The 22,630-nt window shown below is 43.1% G+C and overlaps 2 protein-coding genes across 8 annotated transcripts in view; both read left to right on the top strand.

Moving 5' to 3' along the window:
* The window catches only part of vps33b (VPS33B late endosome and lysosome associated), a 55,379-nt gene extending 50,413 nt beyond the window's left edge, over positions 1–4,966 (top strand). For all 3 annotated transcript variants that reach the window (XM_061764778.1, XM_061764780.1, XM_061764779.1), the window contains exons 19-24: positions 1,116–1,248; positions 1,341–1,414; positions 1,520–1,621; positions 1,695–1,770; positions 3,862–3,969; positions 4,771–4,966. In XM_061764778.1, the coding sequence (XP_061620762.1) occupies positions 1,116–1,248; positions 1,341–1,414; positions 1,520–1,621; positions 1,695–1,770; positions 3,862–3,969; positions 4,771–4,850 (573 nt within the window). In that variant the 3' untranslated portion in view covers positions 4,851–4,966. The remainder of the gene's footprint in view (positions 1–1,115; positions 1,249–1,340; positions 1,415–1,519; positions 1,622–1,694; positions 1,771–3,861; positions 3,970–4,770) is intronic.
* A 53-nt stretch (positions 4,967–5,019) lies between these two features.
* The window catches only part of prc1b (protein regulator of cytokinesis 1b), a 39,410-nt gene continuing 21,799 nt past the window's right edge, over positions 5,020–22,630 (top strand). Inside the window, exons 1-8 of one of the 5 annotated variants that reach the window (XR_009787003.1) lie at positions 5,020–5,768; positions 5,920–6,052; positions 6,951–7,073; positions 15,058–15,291; positions 17,443–17,613; positions 21,811–21,960; positions 22,051–22,198; positions 22,278–22,414. Coding sequence is in view for 4 of the 5 variants with exons in the window: in XM_061764781.1 (XP_061620765.1) it covers positions 5,758–5,768; positions 5,920–6,052; positions 6,951–7,073; positions 15,058–15,291; positions 17,443–17,613; positions 21,811–21,960; positions 22,051–22,198; positions 22,278–22,414 (1,107 nt within the window). In the remaining variant the exon portion in view is untranslated. Of the gene's footprint in view, positions 5,829–5,919; positions 6,053–6,950; positions 7,074–15,057; positions 15,292–17,442; positions 17,614–21,810; positions 21,961–22,050; positions 22,199–22,277; positions 22,415–22,630 lie in introns of all 5 variants that reach the window. The other 4 variants (XM_061764781.1, XM_061764785.1, XM_061764784.1 and 1 more) reach the window with 4 other exon arrangements.

The raw sequence follows: 22,630 nt of genomic DNA, 5'->3' as shown, positions 1-22,630 counted from the left end.
CTTCATCCTAAAACACCTCGATGGCGTGGGGACCTTCGCAAGCATCCTGTTCGTGGACTTCGACTCTGCGTTAAACACCATCATCTCCGAATTCCTCTCCTCCAAGCTTCTCAAGCTTAGCGTCTCGCCTGCCATCTGCCAGTGGATTTATAGCTTCCTGACCGGCAGGACACAGCAGGTGATGCTGCGTGGTACCACCTTATCTACATCCACAACCAGCACCGAGGCGCCCCAAGGATGTGTCCTCTCGCCGCTGCTCTTCTCTCTCTTCACGAACGACTGCACCCACAAAAAAATGACAAACTCCGACTGAAACGGACGATCAAAACTGCTGAAAAGATTGTCGGTACCCCCCTACCCAACCTTGAGGACTTGTACCCTGCCAGAACTAAGACAAGAGCATGCAAAATCTTCTTGGACCCTCCATATCCTGGTCAACACCTCTTGCAGCTCCTTCCCTCAGGTAGGCACTATCGAACAAGCAAACCAAAACCAGCAGACATTCCAACAGCTGCTTCCCGCTTGCCATTAACTTCTTAAACAGTTAAATGTACAATTCCATTGTAACATCCTGCCAATTTTGTCTCGAGATTCTTGTCACATCTCTGTTGGGCCAATTATACATTATTCGTGCACTTACTGTTATAGTCTCACCACTCTCCACTATTTGTATATCTGTTGTTGACCAATACTGGCTACATTTGTGCTTGACAAGTCTCTGCGCCATTTGTACAATAGTCACTGTACCAGCCTATAGCTTCATTTGCCATTTCAAACTGCTCTAAATTGCTGGAGGACTCTGCATCATTTGCGCAAATGTCAAAAAGAAAAATCGGCATTACCACATTACTGGTAACCTTTTATTACTCAGTGACTCTCCGTACTTTGTTTTTATGATTTTACTTCTCAAAAGTATTTACTACCAAATCTGTTGTCATACGAGAGCGGTTCCAACTGCTGGAGACAAATTATTTGTGTTTTGACATACTTGGCAAATGAAGATGATTCTGATGGCAAAAATGCTGTCCTCCATCAATGTTGACTCATTTTCCACAACTTTGTGAGTGGCAGTTCCGTGGTGTATATTTATCCCTTCTCTGTTTGACCTTCGTTAGAGCTATGGAGTGGAGCACCTGCTCACATTTGCCAACCTCAAGCAGTCGGGGCTGCTTGTAGAACAACAGCAGGGTGAAACACTGACTGTTATGGAGAGCAAAGTGGGTAAACTTGTCAACGATAAGACAGCAGGTAAAGGCAGGCTTTTTTGTTGCTGGATTTAATAGGCTATGACATGATGTGATGTATTTTATTTTGCTTTTTTTTTTATATTCCTTTTCTAGGCAAGCTGACAGATGCCTTTTCCTCTTTGGCAAGGAAAAATAATTTCAGGGCCCTTAGCAGAAAGCTCAATTTGGTATGACATCATCCTGCCTTCATTGTCATTTGTCATATTAGATTATTTCATTCTGGTTGTCTTTGGTCATTACCGTGCTTGTATACTGTGTTATTATACGAAAAGGTGCCAAAGTCAGATGACGAATATGATCTACGTCTCCCAAGGGACATGGCTTACGTTTTCAGTGGTGCTTACATCCCACTGAGCTGCAAAATCATTGAGCAGGTAAATAAGCAGGATTTCTTTTTTATTCAACTGGCTCAAACATGGTTAAGACCATTTTGTGCATGATTCACAGGTGTTAGAGCGAGATGGTTGGACTGGGCTTGAAGAAGTTACCAAGTTGCTAAATGGAAATGAGTTCGCTGTCACGGGTAAGATGTTGAATGGATTTGATGCAGTCGCATCAGTTCTCAATTTTTAGTTCAATGCAATTCACATTGAAGTAAAATGTTTTCCTGGAAAAAAAATATACTGTACCATAAATATACATACACTCGTACATACAGTGGCTGAAAAAAGTATTTAACACGTCACCATTTTTCACACTTAATATACTTCCAAAGGTGCTATTGACCTGAAAAATTACCAGATGTTGAGAACAACCCAAGAAATCCATACATACAAAGAAAGTAGAAAGTAGAATAAGTAGTATTAGAATAAGAACAGAAATTAAGTTGTATATAAAAATTTGAAATGACACAGGGAAAAAGTATTGAACACATGTAGAAAGGGAGGTGCAAAAAGGGATGGAAAGCATAGACAACACCTAAAATCTATCAATAATCAAACAGCAATCCAGCCCCTCGTCAGTGCAAATGGATATCAGTTGGTTCAGTCCTAATTGATGCCATACAAAAAGGTCCCATTGCCAAGGTGTGAGTCAAGACACATGATGGGTAAGAGTGGAGAGCTGTCTCAAGACCACAAACGAATTGTTGCAATACATAACGATGACATTGGTTACAGCCGCACATTTAAGATTCTGAAAGTTCCGGTGAGCATGGTTGGGGCCATAATACTTAAGTGGAAAGCCAATCATACCACAATAAATTTGCCTCGATCAGGTGCTCCTCGTAAGAGTTCTGACAGATGAGTGCATAGAATAATCAGAAGAGTTGTCCAAGAGCCAAGGACCACCTGTGGAGAGCTTCAAAAAGACCTGGAATTAGCAGGTACTGTTGTCACAAGAAAACAGTGAGTAATGTACTCTGCAGCCATGGCCTGTATGCACGCTCACCACGCAGGACCCCTTGCTGGAAAAAAAAAGCATGTCAAAGCTCATTTAGTTTGCTGAACAACATTTGGACAAGCCAGTTAAATACTGGGAGAATATAGTCTAGTCTGATGAGAGCAAAATTGAACTGTTTTGATGTCATAATGCACACCACGTTTGGAGGAGAAATGGAACTGCACATCACCCAAAAAACACCATACCAACAGTGAAGTTGGGAGGTGGGAACATGATGGTGTGGGGCTGCTTTTCAGAAAATGGTACTGGTAAACTTCACATTGTTGAAGGAAGGATGAATGGGCAAATGTACCGAGACATTCTTGACAAAAATCTGCTGCCATCTACAAGGATGATGAAAAGGAAACAAGGGTGGACATTTCAGCAAGATAATGATCCAAGGAAATACTGCCAAGGAAACTCTCCATTGGTTTTAAAGAAAAAAAATATAAAGCTGCGATATACAGTACAGTATGTCACATTAACACACAAAGATTATGCAATACTCAAATTCATTTCATTCTGAAGTGACCACATGTACCGATGAAGACACAAAAGCAACGCGCAAGTAGCGAACATGCAATCACTGTTTACATTCCGTAGGCTCCTTGCTGTTTCTGCTTGCTGAGCATCAGCCTTATAACTTGCTACTTGAAAGAGGCAATGGAGTAAAGGTCATATCAATAACTGACACTATAAACAGTGTAGCATGACACATCAATCTTTTTTTTTTTGGTCCTGTTTGGCTGTTAGGTCAAGGAGAAAAGATTTTAAAAAGGTCTTAAAAAGTCTTATATATAACTTCTTCATACCTGTGGTCACCCAGGGCTGTGCCAGGCCCCATGGGTTCAGGCCCAGCGCTCGCCATCGTGCCCCACCTCCAGACCTGGCTCCACACGAAAAATATAGCAAGATGTTATAGGAGCTGACTGGCTTAATCAGCATCATGTTATCTCCTCTAGTAGTGCCTTGGGTGAAAATTACTTTTTTTTAAAATAAAAAATAGTTATGGATTTCAGTTTTAAAATAATTCTGTTGAACCACAATTTTAGAGCAATGTCTGATTTTCATTGGTCAATTTTCATTACAATTTACTTATTACTTTTGTCAGGAACTTATTTCTGTGACCATTGTGGGTTTTTCTTGTGGCGCCTTAATGTCCCTCACAGGCCTTCCAGAGTAAATGTGCAGTTGCTTTAAATGGCCAGTTTCTGAATGTTTTCTTTCTTGTCAGGAAAAAACGGAGCCAATAATGAGGCACAGCGCATCGTCGTTGTCATGTTCCTTGGGGGATGCACCTACTCTGAGATTTCAGCTTTACGTTTTCTTGGTAGAGAAAGAGGTAAACACAATCTAAATATGTGTTGTCAACATGTCACAAATCTACCTTTTAATATCACTTTGATGTTTTTTAACATAACATAACTAAGGTAAACAGCTCACATGCATTTTTATTCCACCATTATGCATTCTTTTCACTGAATTTAGAGTAGTTTTCTAATATTATATTGAATTTTGTAGTCTTTGAAAGAAGATGACTCATTTGAAATAGTCTCAAAATTTGATCCTGACATGTAACACCAACTAGAATCTAAACATACAAATATCCATCCATCCATTTTCTGAGCCGCTTCTCCTCACTAGGGTCGCGGGCGTGCTGGAGCCTATCCCAGCTGTCATCGGGCAGGAGGCGGGGTACACCCTGAACTGGTTGCCAGCCAATCGCAGGGCACATACAAACAAACAACCATTCGCATTCACAGTCATGCCTACGGGCAATTTAGAGTCTCCAATTAATGCATGTTTTTGGGATGTGGGAGGAAACCGGAGTGCCCGGAGAAAACCCACGCAGGCACGGGGAGAACATGCAAACTCCACACAGGCGGGGCCGGGGATTGAACCCGGGTCCTCAGAACTGTGAGGCTGACGCTCTAACCAGTCTCCACCGTGCCGCCACATACAAATATCACAAATGAAATAGATCTGTTTATCAATTTGGAAAAGTTTATTTTTATTTTTTATATGTGCTTTATATGGAAATAGCACAGAATGGCTAAGGGCAATTTCTGTGTAAATTGTTGCTGTGAGTCACAATATGTCCTAGCACAATTTAATACTGATTCTTCTTTATTTATATTTTCAGGTTATAAATTTATTGTGGTAGCGACTGCAATTGCAAGCAGTTCAAGACTGTTGGAAGCCTTGCTGGGTAACCATGTATGACTGTCAGTTCACCATGTTGGACATCACAGACATTCCTTTCACCTGTCCTCCAACTCTGACACTACGCATAAAATCTTGACTTGTCAGAAATTGGCCGACAAGAATTGAATAAAGAGGTGCAACGTCAATAAATGTTTTATTTTTTATTTATTTATTACAATGGCTGTTTTGTCATTATTAAACGTTTGTACGATATCATACATACATCGTTTTCAGGCAAGACACGCCAATATTACTGGCTCCGGGACACGCGTCGCTGCAATATGATTGGCTGCTGTATACAGGCAGGCAGAACACGCGCATTGGCTCCTGTATACAGGCAGGCAGAACACGCGCTACTGCTTCCCGAGTGGAAAAGATGTGACGGCGTTAATGTGTTTCCCACTAACCCTGACCCACCTTGATCGTAACCTTAACGCCTTAAGCCCCAACCATTGCCTTAAAGTTAACTATAACAAACTTCTTTGTTTTTGTTTCGTACAAATGTGATACATGTGCTTTGGTCTTTTCGTTACATCTGCGTAACCTGCCTTTCCCGCGACACAGGAGCGGGACGTGTCCTGCCTGGAAGCTAAGTGGGAATCCTTATAACGCCACGGGACGCGTCCATTGAAAGTGTATGCTCGATTTGAAATGTAGATGAATTGGGAAAGCGTTGGGTGGGCGGTGCTATGGTTAAGTTCCAGCGAATGAAACCGCCCGGGTGACTGACTCCGGGGAACACAACACGCGCCCCAACGCAGAATGAGCCAATGGGAGAGGAGAACTGAGAGGTTGCGTGTTTTAAAACGACGAAGATAAACAGACAACTGAGAGCGAGCACGAGTTGACGCGCAGTAGTTTCTGTCTTTGGTGCGTTTTATTTTTTTATTTTTTGGGGGGATTCTGGCAATTGCAACACTTAACGATGAGAAAAAGGTATGACTTTTAAGTTTTACAATATTGTATTGAATTGAACAAACCAGCGTTGGCTACACGGTGGGTTTCGATCCAATTCGCCGAACACTTTTGGAAGAAATGTAGGAATTGCTGGGAACGATTAGCACGTTAAATGTTGTAATTTTTGCAGTGAGGTAATCGCAGCAGAGTCTGTGTCATGCCTCAACAAATCCTTGTGCCGCTTGAAGGACATTTGGGAGGAGATCGGCATATTAGAGGACCAAAGACTACAGAGAGCTAATGCTGTGAAGAACCACATCAAGGTGGGGCAAGTATTGATCAGTGACGTGCGTTGAGGTTCATGATTGGTTGTGGCACCGTACATACCAGACTCCACTGTGCACATTTCGTGGCCTTTTCGGTCGATAAGAAAGACTAAATGTCACACACTTTCATGAAATATATTAGACAGTCTGTTAAACGTCAGTAAGTGCAGTACATGTGTGATAAAACGTATATTATTGGCGATGTAATGAGGAAACACCAATGTCTCTTGTGTGAAGCCACGGACCAATCACAGCCTGCCTGAATGGATGTGTGCGTGGTCTCTTGAAGCATCATGGGAGCGATGACTCAACGTGACTCTTGAGCTGCGCGTCCTATCCATTTGAACAGGAAATATGAAAATTCAGCTATTTTAATGATGAAATCATTTATACATGTGTATATATACAGACCTAAAATGATATGCACCTGCAACAATCTAATGGGATGGGAAAATTATAAATATTGCCTTTACATTTATTTTTGTTTGATTATGTCAGAGATTATTTCAATGTGCTGTATTTATTGTTTTAGTAGTTCAGTTTAGCAGTGGGTTAGAACTGCACTAGTGGAAGTTTATGTTGAAATTGCCGTATCAACAGTTCAGTAGTTAACATTGGTACAGTTAGCAACCAGATTGATTCTGAATCTATAAATGTCATTTTTACAAGACCGTGTGAATGGAAAAAAAAAAACTTGACACAAGCTGGAAAGACAGTTGATGGGGAAGTCCACTTTTTCCTCACTAGTTTTCATTGAATCCCTTTTCTATGTTCACAAATTCACAATTAATATGTTGTTGTTTTTTCAATTTTGACGCTTAATGTTTCGCAAAGATTTGTCATGTCTCTGGCGTATCGACTTGAATTCAATTAACTAGGTAATTCTGTCCACCAGAACTTACTCGATATGATGATCAAAGAAGAGGAATCTCTGAGGAGCCGAGTTATAAGCAGCATTCAAAATTGCAAAACTGAACTGGAGAAGCTGTCTCTCGAACTTCAGATTCCTGTGTTTCAGGTAGCTCTACAGTTCTGATGTATTTATTTTCCTATTGAACACGACAACAATGTTTCTTAAAATGATTTACTATAACGGTTTACTGTCACGTGACTACATCTGGGTACTGGTCACCATCGGTGCCATACAGAATGAGCAGAGTGACAAGTGATACCTTAAATGTGGCATATGATTGCTTAAAGGTCTTGGGAAGTTATTGCGGAGGGGAAGGGGGGCGAATTAGGAAAGCGGTGTGATGCTAACGCGACGTCATACAACTTTAGCTTTTAAAGACTGTCGGCGTATTGGTTTGGTGAATGTAAGTAAACAGCACGAAAGTCGAACCCGATTGAACTGTCAAGCAGTGTGCGGGTTTCGGCAACACTGAATACTCAGCGGCCGATGAGTACACTGTTGCAATGCTGCAGGTTACAGCCATTCACTAACACTGAAAATACATTTCCGGGTTTGCGAGTTCGCCTTAAGCCATTTAAGAAGTAGTGTGTGTGTGTGTATGTATGTATATACATGTGTGGATGTATAAATGTATGTGTGTGTATGTATGTATACAGGAAGTCCTCGAGTTACAACGTACTCGACCTACGACGTTTCAACTTTACGACGCCTGTGCCTTGTCCGCCATTTTGTCCCCAGCACCATAGTGTTTCTGCTTAGCTAGTGCATAGTGCTTGTGCGCCGGGAGTAACTGTGCCTTTTTTTCCCCCCGTGTACACGCTCAGTAGTAATGGCAAGTACAGCATCTTATTTTTTTATTTTAATGTATTTTAGTTTCTTTATACGAAGTGTTAACCTTTCCTGCTACGGTCACCTGACCATGGTCAGGAGACGCAGCGGAGACGACTTCTCCAGTGTTGTCCTCCTTGGGGTTAACTCCCTTCTCTCGTTGCACAGCTGAGCTGGGTGGCGGCAACAATAAAGGCACGAAGCACCGATTTGCTGCTTTTTTAGCTCCTCTGCACATTCAACGTCAACGGGTCCTCCGCTAATCACTACTCTTCCCCGGTCGCTGTCATTACACTTGCACCTGCGCCCACTCTTCCTCCTTCGCAGTCCCGTCTCACTCACACATCAACGCACACGCCCACACACATTGAGCTTGCTGTCACAATCGCGTGGGACAATACCCGTAACAGAAGTATTTCAACGTAAATTTTGAATTTAACGGTGAAAACCCGACTTACGCCGAAATTCGGTTTACGTCGCCAGCGTAGGAACGGAACTCGTTCGTAAATCGAGGACTTCCTATGTGTGTGTGTGTGTGTGTGTGTGTGTGTGTGTGTTTGTTGGCATGGAGGTGCACTTTGCAAGTTCCAGAGAAGAAGTGCACGGAGAGTCTGAGGTCTCAGGAGAGACAAAACCCACATGTCCTCTGCTGTTGAAGCCATGCATGTGGGAAAGTCACGGAAGAAGCAAGATGACTTAGCGGCCCAGCTCTGTAGAGAAGTCGCTATGAAGCTCAGCGTGATGGCTGAAAATGCAGTCCATTGTTTAGGAGCAGATTCCACAAATTGCTTTTCGAAGTGCACAATTTTTGTATTTGTTAGGGTGGTCTCAAAAGGTCGAGAGCAAGTCCAGTGTCACAGGAGCGACCCCTGGCGGGCCTGCTTGGTATCGCAGGTGCAGTGTCCCCTTTTTTAAGATTGTAACCAGTTGCGGTTGTATTCGATGGGTCGGAGTGCGGCCCAGGTGCAAGTCTGTTAGGCTGAAGTCTCGTGAGTCTTTAGCGAATGACGCGGCGTGTTCGGTAAGCAATTCCCGCAAATGCTGTCGTTTGTCCTCGGAATTTAGGGCGTCAGCCTCCGCTAGGACCTGCTGCACACGAGTTTCAATGTCAGGATAAGGGAGTAGGCGACTATCACACGGTGTCACGAGAGTTGGTTCGCGATGAGTTTGAGGGAGTGGATGAAGTCGTGGGAGACGCGCTTTCGGGTGCAGTTGGGATTGTACTGAGCGCATGGATCACCAGGTGTTGGTCTGTAGCCAGGTCCACGCTCATGATGTCATCACCCTCAGTAGGTCCCACTGGAATGAGAGCAATGTGTTGCGAATGAACAGTGAGTTGTACTTCACCAGAGCTAGGCGATGGGAAGAGGTCTAGTGGAAGTTGACCAATCACGGGGACCGTGAGAATGAAGTCGTGGAAGTCTGAGCAGATCAAGAAGCCAAGCCTCGTGGATGTGGATGTTCTGTGTGTGGTTTTGAATCAGCAGCACGGTTGTTCGAGAACAGTCTAGGAGGGTTTACGGCTTGGTTAGCGCGTGCGACCAGTCGAATAGGGAAGTTGATAGTTGACGCTTTTACTATAACTTCGTCCTCACTCAAAACTTCGCAAGCGTCAGGGATGGTTTGTCCAGACATAAGGTTTAACGGTTAGACAACGCGGTTGGCGCAGCCGCCATTAGCATGCGACCACAAAACATTGTTAATAGTGTCGACTTGAACGGCCTGTCGGACAAGTATATTCGCGCCAACATAAGTTTTATGAGGCAAATTGGGGACTACTGGGAAGCAGTGAGTTAACGAGCGATGGTTCCATTGCAGGTTTAGGGGGCATACGCCCACTGCAGTGACGGCAGACGGTGGCACGCTGTTCACGGGAAAGCGAAAAGTCTGTTGAGCAATCATGTAAATTAATTCCACCAGCAACATTGGGGCTGTAGCGCTCTTCATGTGGTGGTTGGACAAGATGGCAGAGAAACATGTCAAGTTCTCTAAGTCGAAAAACTTGAAAGACTGAGGCCTGACAGGTCGCCGTCCTCCGAGTGGTCCCACCCCAGCCAACGGCCTGAGGACAGTTCCCGAGTTGGTGGTGGTAATGCCTGTTCCACCTGCGCCCACAGCTGAAGATTTCTGTAATCGATGAGTGGCTAGAACCGGCAGAGCAGGTCTTGGCCGATGAGCAGGGTTTCAATTGGAGACCTGTAGACCGTGCGGACTAACGTCATGGGGCCAATTGTCCAGTGGAGCATAGTTACGATGTTTAGCTCGGTATTAGTCACTGAAAATGCACGGATAGTTAGTGCGCAGCGTTGCAGTTGAAGGTCACGGCCACTGGCTTGTCGCAATGTCAAGAGTTGATTGAACACAGCACGGGACAACACTGATATCTGCTGCGGGGTCAATCAGAGCTTCTCGGACAAGTTCATGCTCAACCGTAACGGATAAATAGAACTTTCGGGAAGTACCTTTAGCGGTTAGCTGGCGGAATGGCAGAACGTTATTTAGTAGCGTGATGTCACGCAAGTCAGGGGCCGCGCCTGGGTCGAGTCGGACGATTAGGACAGCAAGTGAGAGGTTCAGGGATTGATCGTCACAAAGTGGTCCACGAATGTTATGGTGAGGTGAGGTCATCGAGGAGTCGGCTGGGGTCACGGAGGCACTTGGCAGGTCATTCGGGGAAGGTGTCCTTTACCATGACGGCAACGGCACGCTACTCTTGTTTACATTTAGACGAACAAAAACAACAGCTTTCATGTATTGTAGTATTTATCTGGCAGTCTGCCCAAACGTGGAATTTCAGCTCACTTATAACTTTAGAAAACATCATGCAATAAATAGCAGATGCGTTGTTGTAGTTTTGACTGTGCATGCACACACAGCAACATCAGAATTTGCACATTTACATTTTATTTTGTATTTTTTTTTTTTTTTTAAATTGATGTTCATGCTGTGGTTTAAAAAAACCGGAAGTTACTCAGTACTTGAGTAATTATTTTACTGTGTACTTTATACTCAAGTAATTTTTTGCAGGACTCCTTTTTACTTGAGTCACATTATTGTCAAGTAACAGTACTCTTACTTGAGTACAATATTTGGCTACTCTACCCACCTCTGGAGCGGACATTCTCTATTGTTACTCTTACGTTTAAGCAACATTTTTGCTCATCAGATCAGCCCGTGTCGTATTTGTCGCACTGGTCTTGTATTTTCACATTGAAGTGCTGCGGGTCGTGGCCCTGGTTGTGGTCCCAGCGGAACCGCGACGCACATGACAAGAGTTGATGCGCTAGTAGATTTTGTATTAATTAGAAAACGCGCCTACAATTATCTACTGTATTTTCTGGACTATATGTCGCACTGGAGTATAAGTCCCATTTTCGGGGGGAAATTTATTTGATAAAAATCCAACACCAAAAACAGACATTTCATCTTGAAACGCAATTTAAAATAAAAATAAAATAGAGAACGACAGGCTGAATAGGTGTACGGTATGCTAACGTAACACATTCAGCTAACGTTACATGACGCATCAACAACAAACTGAGAACGTGCCTGGTATGTTCACGTCACATAACAGTTATTCAGATAACTATAGTATAAAGAACATGCTAACAAGTTTACCAAACCATTAGTGTCACGCCAAATCACTAAATCCAATGAAATCTTCATCCTCGTTATCACTTCTAAACAACTCCGCCAACTCCGGAGGTAGAAGATGCGCCGCTTCCTCTTCTACGTCGCTTTCGTCAGACTCCTTGCCAGTTGCAGTTCCAATTATTCCAGCCTTTCTGAATCCCGAAAGGATGGTTTCGGTTGTCACTGAAGCCCATTTGTCGATCCATCCAATGACTTCCAGGAAAGTTGCATGGCGCATTTTCCCGGTTGCCGTGAAGCTGTGCTCTCCGTCCATCATCCACTGCTCCCACAGGTTACGCAAGACTGCCTTAAAGCTCCGATTCACGGAGATATCAAGTGGCTGGAGTATTTTGGTTAAGCCTCCACGGATGATGGCAGGTATGGAGTTGAAAACTTTTAATTTATTTTTGAACTGTGGCGTGATGTGCGCTAGCATGCTATCCATCACAAGCAGGGCTTTGCGTGCTCTAAAGAAGCCATCCAGATGCTTCGTGTAGCATTTCGTAAGCCGTAAATTCATAATTTCTTGATCCATCTGCCCTTTCTGATGACCAAATGACCATTGGTGGCAATTTTTATCCATCTCCACAACATGCCAGCACCACTGTGAAGTGTGATTTCTCATGACCAGTTGTCCCTATATTCACACTATTTTGCCCTCTCTCTACGACACATCGGCCCATGGGAATGTCAAACGTGAGGGGGACCTCGTCCATGTTAATGATATGATCTGGTGTCACGCTGTGCCAAATACGGTAATTAATTTACGGATGTTGTTAAATGTATTAAGCGACAGAAGGAAACACGCCTACAATTATCTAATTAATTTATGCATGTTGTTAAATGTATTAAGCGACGGAGCGATGTTAGGGATTATGTCACAAAACAGAAAGCATGAACTTCAAATTCAGAAATGACCAATAAAAGCCAAAACGTATTATACTTAATATTTTCCTGGAGTATGCATTTGGAATTAGCCTTTGAAGTTGATAAGAGTGAAAAACGAAGTGAAACAGGCAATGATTTTCGTCAATTCTTTTCCAAAATGAGAGTGCTTAAAGAGGAGGATGCCATTCATGTGGCACAGCTTGAAGCAGGCATCAGGTGCAGGTGGAGATGGGCCTGGCTCAAGTTGGAGGGCAGAACAAAAAGGCAAAGAATTTAGCCAAATGAAATTTTAATCTTAAATTTGTGCATCAACATGTACTTGAGTGGTGTAAGTGAGTTTTTCTGTGTGACGAATTTATTTATTTTTGCCTTATTGTACTCTTCAGAGTCTTCCAGATTGCTTAATTTGTTTAAAAAAAAATCTCTGCGGGGGGCCGGGGGATCCCCCAGACCCCCTCCAACACAAGGTGTTTGTTTGGTCACGTTTTTCATGGCTTTGCGATTGGCTAGCGACCAGTTCAGGGTGTACCCAGCCTCTCGCCCCAAGATAGCTGGGGAAGGCTCCAGCACGCCCGCGACCCTAGTGAGGATAGATGGATGGTGTTTGCATGTCTGATATAGACACGGACAACCATTCACACTCATATTCACACCGGCCCTGGGTGGAAACTGAACCCATGCTGACAAACATGCAGACAGGGTTTGTAGAGTTCCTGCTCAGTGACAGTGCAAATGTGACTTTCCCAATACTTTATGCACATATGGTGAGATTTGTGGAAGTTGTCTTTTTGCCTCAAGTCGGTGACCCAGAATAGTATAAGCAGTGTAGAAGATTAATGGAAATAAGCTCTTGTAGGGTCCGACTGTTTGCATCATGAAACCTTTTACTTCATCCCAACTATCATCGGGCAGGAGGTGGGGTACACCCTGAACTGGTTGCCAGCCAATCGCAGGGCACATAGAAACAAACAACCATCCGCACTCACATTCACACCACAGGCAATTTAGAGTCTTCAATCGAGGAGTTGATGAATGAGGAAAATGATAGAGAAGGGAGAGTAGAAGAGGCAAGTGTGGTGGACCAGGAAGTGGCAATGATTAGTAAGGGGGAAGTTAAAAAGGCATTAAAGAGAATGAAAAATGGAAAGGCAGTTGGTCCTGATGACATTCCTGTGGAGGTATGGAAGCATCTAGGAGAGGTGGCTGTGGAGTTTTTGACTAGCTTGTTCAATAGAATTCTAGTGCGTGAGAAGATGCCTGAGGAATGGAGGAAAAGTGTACTGGTGCCCATTTTTAAGAACAAAGGTGATGTGCAGAGGTGTGGCAACTATAGAGGAATAAAGTTGATGAGCCACACAATGAAGTTATGGGAAAGAGTAGTGGAGGCTAGACTCAGGACAGAAGTGAGTATTTGTGAGCAACAGTATGGTTTTATGCCTAGAAAGAGTACCACAGATGCATTATTTTCCTTGAGGATGTTGATGGAAAAGTACAGAGAACGTCAGGAGCTACATGGTGTCTTTGTAGATCTCGAGAAAGCCTATGACAGAGTACCCAGAGAGGAACTGTGGTACTGCATGCGGAAGTCTGGAGTGGCAGAGAAGTATGTTAGAATAATACAGGACATGTACGAGGGCAGCAGAACAGCGGTGAGGTGTGCTTTAGGTGTGACAGACAAATTTAAGGTGGGCGTGGGACTGCATCAGGGATCCGCCGTGAGCCCCTTCCTTTTTGCAGTGGTGATGGATAGGCTGACAGATGAGGTTAGACTGGAATCCCCGTGGACCATGATGTTTGCAGGTGACATTGTGATCTGCAGTGAAAGCAGGGAGCAGCTGGAGGAACAGTTACAAAGCTGGAGGCATGCACTGGAAAGAAGAGGAATGAAGATTAGCCAAAGTAAAACAGAATATATGTGCATGAATGAGAGAGGTGGTGGGGGAAGAATGAGGCTACAGGGAGAAGAGATAGCAAGGGTGGAGGACTTTAAATACTTGGGGTCAACCGTCCAGAGCAATGGTGAGTGTGGTCAGGAATTGAAGAAACGGGTCCAAGCAGGTTGGAACGGGTGGAGGAAGGTGTCAGGTGTGTTATGTGACAGAAGAGTCTCTGCTAGGATGAAGGGCAAAGTTTATAAAACAGTGGTGAGGCCAGCCATGATGTATGGATTAGAGACAGTGGCACTGAAGAGACAACAGGAAGCAGAGCTGGAGGTGGCGGAAATGAAGATGTTGAGGTTCGCTCTTGGAGTGACCAGGTTGGATAAAATTAGAAATGAGCTCATCAGAGGGACAGCCAAGGTTCGATGTTTTGGAGACAAAGTTAGAGAGAGCAGACTTCAATGGTTTGGACACGTCCAGAGGAGAAATAGTGAGTATATTGGTAGAAGGATGATGAGGATGGAGCTGCCAGGCAAGAGAGGTAGAGGAAGACCAAAGAGAAGGTTGATGGATGTCGTGAGGGAAGACATGATGGCAGTTGGTGTTCGAGAGGAGGATGTGCCGCCATACTTAACATTAACTTCAATAATGATGAACTGTTCTTGGGAAGTGATACTGCAACAAGCAGACAGTAGAGACAAGTGTGGTGTTTTCTTACACGGTGTTAAATTCCTTTTCAGGTTCTATAGTCATCTTCACATTGTACGTTTGCTAACCCTTCTTTTGTAACATCACAAAAAAAAAGCCAGAAAATATTTTTTTTTTTAAATTTGGTATATTGATTCCACTGTGTTGATCAGGACGAGGCTGGTCTTGGCATGCTCCAGCAGGAGAAGAACCTCCGCACGGTGGTGGATGGTCTGATAAAGGAGAAGACTCTGCGCATGCAGCAGCTGAAAACTCTGCTGGAGCAGGACCAGGAGCTGTGTGACATCCTGTGCTCCATTCCTTATCCTATCTCCCCAGATTCTGTTCCCTCAAAGGACCAACTAGAGAGCTTTCACCAACATATTGCTAACCAGAATGCAGTGAAGGTAAGTTCTCTCTGAACTTTGTTGTATTGTTCATGTTATCCTATTATTCAAAACTGCAAATAAGTATTTTTCATCTTGTCTTATTTGATCTTATTTCTTATTCTATTTAAGTCTTGAGACTTAGTGGGCTTATCTGGAACCCTGGGTATCAAAATTTGTGCCTTAGCATGTGTAAATGTGTGTTGGTATGACAATAAAACTCCTTGAATTCTAATTTACCGTATTTTCACGACCATAGGGCGCACCGTATTAAAAGGCGCAGTCTCAGTTACGGGGTCAATTTCTGTATTTAACACATACATAAGGTGCACCGTATTATTGGGCGCAGGCATGGTAAAACATACGCTAGCTTAAAACATACGGTAACATGCATGCACGCTAAAACAATGTTTTTAAAAAGGCAGCGACTGAGTTCAGTTGTGTGTAAAGATGTGCTCACGTTATTTTTTGATCAATCTTAATCCACAAATCCATTAAAGTCCTCATTTTCTGTATCCAAAATGAACAGCTGGGCAAGTTCTCAATCAAACACGCCGGGTTCCCTCTCGTCATTGTCGGAGTCAGTCTCGTTGCCGTGTGGCTCCTCAGAAATGATGCCGGCTTTTACAAAAGCTCGAACAACAATCCAAGCAGACGCGTTAGCCGAAGCATCGACAATCCATTCACAAATTGTGGCGTAACTCGCCCGGCGCTGCCTCCTAGTCTTAGTAAAACTGTGTTCACCATCTGTCATCCATCGCTTCCAAGCCAACTACACTTTGAACGCCCCATTTACACGGATGTCCGGCGATTGAAGTTCCTTAGTCAAGCCTCCCGGAATGATGACAAGCTTCCTCACTTGCTGCACATAACAGTTATTGCACTCAGTCGAATGGTGACTTAAGACGCCTCTCTCAGCTGTTCTTTGCTCATTAATCCATTGCTCGAGTTGGTCTTCCAACTCGGACCACCTTGCCTTGTTTCCGCGTTTTGTTTTTCTTTTTTTCCCGCGGAAACTCAGCTTCGTCTTCTTGTTTAAACTGTGCTTCGTAAGTGTGTCTCTTCATAGGTGCCATTTTCGGGGGTCCTTAGCCAAACCGATGTTGTTTTGCACAATGCACAACCCGCCGCTATATTCTAACTGGGGGCGTGGCTTTAGCGTCCTCCTTCATGCACCCTTCCCCCTTTACGTCCGCATGCTGTCCTCAGCCACTTCCGCTTTTCCTCTGTATAAACAGCGCGTCGGCAGGAAATGCTCCCAGTCAGTCAAGCGGTCAAAAAAAAAAAAAAAAAAAGTCAAGCGGAGCGCTCATCACACAACAACGTTTATAGATGTTGGAACTCTGTGCACACATAAGGCGCGCCGCATCAGAAGGCGCCCCGTCCAAAATTTAAGACTTTTAAGTGCGCCTTATGGTCGTGAAAATACGGTAATAGGAAAAATTCAAGTATGACTTCAACTTTACCTTTTTATGTGCGCTTCTGGCACACTAGGATTTAGTGTCAACTCACCTATAATCACTTGTTGTTGTCAGACCATCATTACATGGTATCCTTTTCAATTCAGCACACACACACCGCTGACCACAGCAATCAATCCATCCATCCATCCATTTTCTGAGCATTATCACAAGCTTATCCTCCTCGCTAGAGCCTATCCCAGCTATCAACCATAGTGCCCGGAGAAAACCCACGCAGGCACGTGGAGAACATGCAAACTCCACACAGGTGGGGCTGGCGATTGAACCCCGGTCCTCAGAACTGTGAGGCAGATGTGCTAACCAGTGTACCGTGCCGACACAGCAATCCAGTGAATAAAAATTCAATAGCTTGGCAGTATCATGCATGGTGTCACGGTGAAACATGGATGATTCTAGGAGGATTGTGGTTTTTAGTTTAAATTAACTTGCTTTAGACCTTGATCAAGGGATTGCTAAAAAAGGACTGAATATTTAGAAGAAAACCTTATTAGTCATACAGCAGCCTTGATGGCATGTAATATTGGGACTGGTGAAGTGTCCAAATCTATCCATCTATCCAGCCATCCATTTTCTTCCACTTATCCGAGGTCGGGATGCGGGGGCAGTAGCTTTAGAGAATACAAATGGCATTCATGAACACACTGAATCAAACGACATCTCTTCTGTGGTTGACTCTTCTCTCCATGGACAGAAAAATCGGTATGCTGAGTTTATGGGCCTCAAGAAGCAGATCATCTTGTACATGAATGACCTGGATCACATCCCTGAGACCAGCTTTGAGAGGGATGTTGTCTGCGAGGATGAGGACTCTTTCTGCCTCTCTCGAGAAAATAATACCGCACTCAAACTGCTTCTTTCTCAGGTGAGATGGATTTTCCTAGTCTCATTTATAAAGGTTGTGTATGCACAAAATTGTGCCAGAAAATTAAATGCACTGTATATATATATATATATATATTATATATATATTTGGAGGTGGGTTGAGTAGCAAAATATTGTACTCAAGAGTACTGTTACTTTAGAACAATATGACTCAAATAAAAGTAAGTAGTTGTCATCCAAATATTTACTTCAGTAAGAAAGTACTCAATGAAAAAACTTCTCAAGGGTAACTTTAGTAACTTTTTTTTTTAAAATAAATCAGAGCATGAACATCAAATAAAATTTTTAAAAAAATATGTGGGAGTCGACACACCTGCTACCATTTAAACTTTTAACTGCCCAAAAACCAACAACACATGGTACACTCGCCTGACTGTGGTGCGGGCAGCGTGGGTTCAGTTGGCACTCAGTGACGGTGTGAATGGTTGTCTATATGTCCGCCTTTCGCCTGAAGTCGGCTGGGATGGGCTGCGGCGCCCCCGTGACCCTGAACAGGATAAACTGTGTTGAGAATGGATGGATTTCATGAAGAAGCTGTTTGCTGAACAGACTTAGTGATTGTGTGTGCGTGTGACTGTGCGACATCATCAGATGTAAAGTTGCCATATCCCATGCCAAAACAACAATAGAAACATCTGCATCTTACCGCAAGGTGTTTTCTCAAGTTAGAAGTGGGCTGAAATGTCCAAGTTCGGGCAGTCGCAAAGCTGTTGTCCTTGAGTCTGTAAAGTAAACATGCTCGCGGTGCTGTTTTTTTCCCTCCCCAAAAAAATGAGTCATTTTGATTGGCTCGCGAAGGCTACGTGCGTGGTCATGTGACTGTCTTGTGTCGTCTGATTGGTGAATTGGAGTCAAATGATTGACAAGTGATTGCCGCAACGGGCGCCCTATGCGGAAGTCGAGGATGGTGTCTAAAAAGATACGCGCACACGCAAGAATGGATAAATAAATAAGAATGTAGAAAACGGCATGTTGATCATTGTAACCTTGTAAAAGTATTGATCTTCACATAAATAAAGTAACAGTTAAAAGTACGGAGCATTTAAAGTACTCTGACAATTACAGTTTATCGGGAAGGTTACTTGAGTAAATGTAGCTCGTTACTACACACCTCTGGTCTTGGCATTAGTGGAGTTTAGAGTGTGACTGTTTGAGGCTGTGGACAGGTGTCTTTTATACTGATGAGATCAGACGGGTGTCATTAATACAGGTAACGAGTGGAGGACAGAGGAGCCTCTTAAAGAAGTTACAGGTCTGTGAGAGCCAGAAATCTTGCTTGTTTGTAGGTGACCAAATACTTATTTTCCACCATAATTTGCTAATAACTTCTTTAAAAATCTGACAATGTGATTTTTATTAATTTATTTTTTTCTTATTTCGTCTCTCATAGGTGAGGTATACCTATGATGAAAATTACATGCCTCTCATCTTTTTAAGTGGGAGAACTTGCATAATTGGTGGCTGACTAAATACTTTTTTGCCCCATTGTATTTGCAATGACAACCTAGCTGCAGACAGCAGAGTAAAACAAAGTGAAGCAGAAGTAAATACATATACAAACTGTACGATGTGATATAGTAACAAGTTAAATATTACATTACATCATAGCACATGGTGAAAAAAAGTTCCATAAAAGGCATGTGAGCGGATGTTCTCTAAAGCTGGAGAACTTGCATGAACAAAAAATGTGATCGCCTGAATGCCAAGACATTATTCTTTTTGAATAAATATATGAATACATGCAGAAGCATGCAGATTATAATAATGTGATTTATTATTCTCAAATTTGTACTGGAGCTGTGTAAGGCTCATGTCCCAATTTAATTTTCCAGCTGACAAATCACATCTATAGTCATCTGCAAGCTTCTGTTGCACAATATATTTAGGTATGTCATCTCAGTAAAATAGAATAAATATATTCAAATTTATTGAAATGTACCTGTATATAATATATAGATGGAGGCATGCACTGGAAAGAAGAGGAATGAAGATTAGCCGAAGTAAAACAGAATATATGTGCATGAATGAGAGGGGTGGTGGGGGAAGAATGAGGCTACAGGGAGAAGAGATGGCAAAGGTAGAGGACTTTAAATACTTGGGGTCAACCGTCCAGAGCAATGGTGAGTGTGGTCAGGAAGTGAAGAAACGGGTCCAAGCAGGTTGGAACGGGTGGAGGAAGGTGTCAGGTGTGTTATGTGACAGAAGAGTCTCTGCTAGGATGAAGGGCAAAGTTTATAAAACAGTGGTGAGGCCAGCCATGATGTATGGATTAGAGACAGTGGCACTGAAGAGAAAACAGGAAGCAGAGCTGGAGGTGGCGGAAATGAAGATGTTGAGGTTCGCTCTCGGAGTGACCAGGTTGTATAAAATTAGAAATGAGCTCATCAGAGGGACAGCCAAGGTTCGATGTTTTGGAGACAAAGTTAGAGAGAGCAGACTTCAATGGTTTGGACACGTCCAGAGGAGAGAGAGTGAGTATATTGGTAGAAGGATGATGAGGATGGAGCTGCCAGGCAAGAGAGCTAGAGGAAGACCAAAGAGAAGGTTGATGGATGTCGTGAGGGAAGACATGATGGCAGTTGGTGTTCGAGAGGAGGATGCAGGAGATAGGCTCTCATGGAAAAGGATGACGCGCTGTGGCGACCCCTAACGGGACAAGCCGAAAGGAAAAGAAGAAGAAGAAGTACCTGTATATAATAAAACTCCCTACCTCAAAAACTGTCTGTCGTCAGGTTGGCATTGCAAATGAGAATCAGTTCTCAATTGCCTCACCTGGATAAAGGGTTTTAAAGGTATCAAAAATATTTTATATTTAGATTGATATAAAATAAAACATTAACGTGAAAGCCTGAAATACCAGCATTTTCTAGATCCAGTAGGTGTTGGTATTGAGCAACATCAACCTCATTTGCTTAAGCTACCCTGAACTAATCAGTGCGATGGAAACACAAACCGGGAACCTTTTGCTACCAGGAACTCAAAAGTTCTAGTTGGTGGAAAAGCCCTTGATCATACTGGAGGTCGTGCAGCCATACGGAACTGAATCATACTCATGTTTTTTGGAGTTGTCCGAAAATCCGGTTTTCTGGGATGCGGTACATTCTGTCCTCTGTGAAGTGTTAGGATACAAAATACCACAGACTTTTCAAGTGTTATATCTGGGTTAGATACAGGTGACAGTATGTAAAAGAGACTAAATATCGAACCAACATTCTGCTTGCAGCAGGGAAAAAAGATGAAGACCGATACACCAACAATAAAACCATGCATGACAGTTATAGATTATAGAGAGTACAAGACGGGGAGTCTGACGTATCAAATCAGACTGAGAAAGGGACTGGGGTATATGTACAAATCACAAATGTGATGAAGACAAGTAATGGACCAAACTCTCTTGCAGGCTACTTGTTTTGCTCTGTTTTGTACTGATTGGTTTAGCTCTGTTTAACTTATTTTTTACTTGTGATTTACACTGTAGATCTGTGTTCACTTTAAAATGTAAATGTAACTATAAAATAATGACAAAGTATATGACAAATTCTACTTTACTGTCAGAATAGATAAAGGCAAAATGTTTTCTTCCATGAACGAAAAGTTGTATTTTGACAGTGTTGGTTCTGGCTGTTCAAAGTGGCGAAATGAAGAGTGTCAAAAAAATCAATCACCAACAAGCATTTTCTGGGCTGGTTCCCCCAAAAAAAGAAGAAGAAAAAAAAAAGAACAGAATAAAATGAGGGTGGGAATGAAATAGATTCCATGGATTGAGGAATCTGCGGGTGCCGAACCGTGAGTATGCCTGGGTCCACTGTATTCTGTAATCTTTCAAGTAGAATGGCATGGTTAACAGAATCAAATGCTTTTGCCATATCCACAAAAACAGCATGATGATATCTGTCTATGGCACATACAATCTTTACCACTTTCAACATTGCAAAGGTATAGCTGGGTCCTGAGCGAAATAATTAGGTGCTTGGCGACATCAGCATTGACACACTGGGAGTGTTCTGCCTGTAATACGGCCGCAGAAGGCGACAAGCTTGCAGGTCGACTACAACCCCCTAGCCTGCAATGGTACTTAGACACAGGACTTTTGAGCTGGGGCATAATCAATGAAAAAGATTTGCCATTAGTATCATAAACAACCTTGTTGCTAGCTGGTGTAACTGCTGGATTGCAGCTGGAGCAACAAAACGCAGAGAACGAGGCAGTGTGTGAGGCTCTTCGAGAGAAGATCCAGCAGCTGTGGGACAGATTGGAGGTGCCCCAGTTGGAAAGAGAGCCCTTCAATGAGCACATGGTCATGTCCAAGAAGCGCAACCTGACTGCGGTGAGATTCTGTCACATAATGTCTCTTTGTACTACCCATTTACTTTTGTCTTCTGCCTTTAAGTGCTGTACTTGTTTTTCCCTTTTTCAGTTGCAAGCAGGGATAAAGCATCTGGAGAAACTAAAACTGCAGAACATTCGCAATGTCACAGATGCAATCCGTTCTGAGATCGCTGTGTTTTGGGAGAAGTGCTTCTTTAGCATTGAGCAGCGTCAGGCGTTCTCCCCATATTTTAGTGGTGAGTTTACTTTTCCCAATTACAATAATATAAGTGTTTGCAGTGTTTTTTCGCCAAGTCTAAAACTTGATTACTCTAGAGGATTTCACAGAGGAGATACTGCATCTGCATGATGCTGAGATTCAGCGTTTGAAGCAGCATTATGATGATCACAAAGAGCTTTTTGATGGGGTTCACCAGTGGGAAGAAAGCTGGAAACTCTTCCTGGAGTTGGATGTAAGTTCTCTAGAATGTTGAAAAGACGCACTGGGAATAAAAAAAACAAACATGCAGCAGCAACCAAAGAGCATTGTCCAACAGTCCAGCTAAAACTGTGGTGTTATGCACTAACGCCATTCTATCACATAAATATTTTTTATGTTACAGTAGTTTGTTTAGGTTTTAAAATCTTTTGAGATTTTTGTTTTACTCAAGAGTTGTAGAAACAGTAGT

Source organism: Phyllopteryx taeniolatus, unplaced genomic scaffold (genome assembly GCF_024500385.1).
Source record: "Phyllopteryx taeniolatus isolate TA_2022b unplaced genomic scaffold, UOR_Ptae_1.2 contig_24, whole genome shotgun sequence".
NCBI classification, from domain to species: Eukaryota; Metazoa; Chordata; class Actinopteri; order Syngnathiformes; family Syngnathidae; genus Phyllopteryx; species Phyllopteryx taeniolatus.
This window is presented reverse-complemented; position numbering and strand designations above follow the sequence as displayed.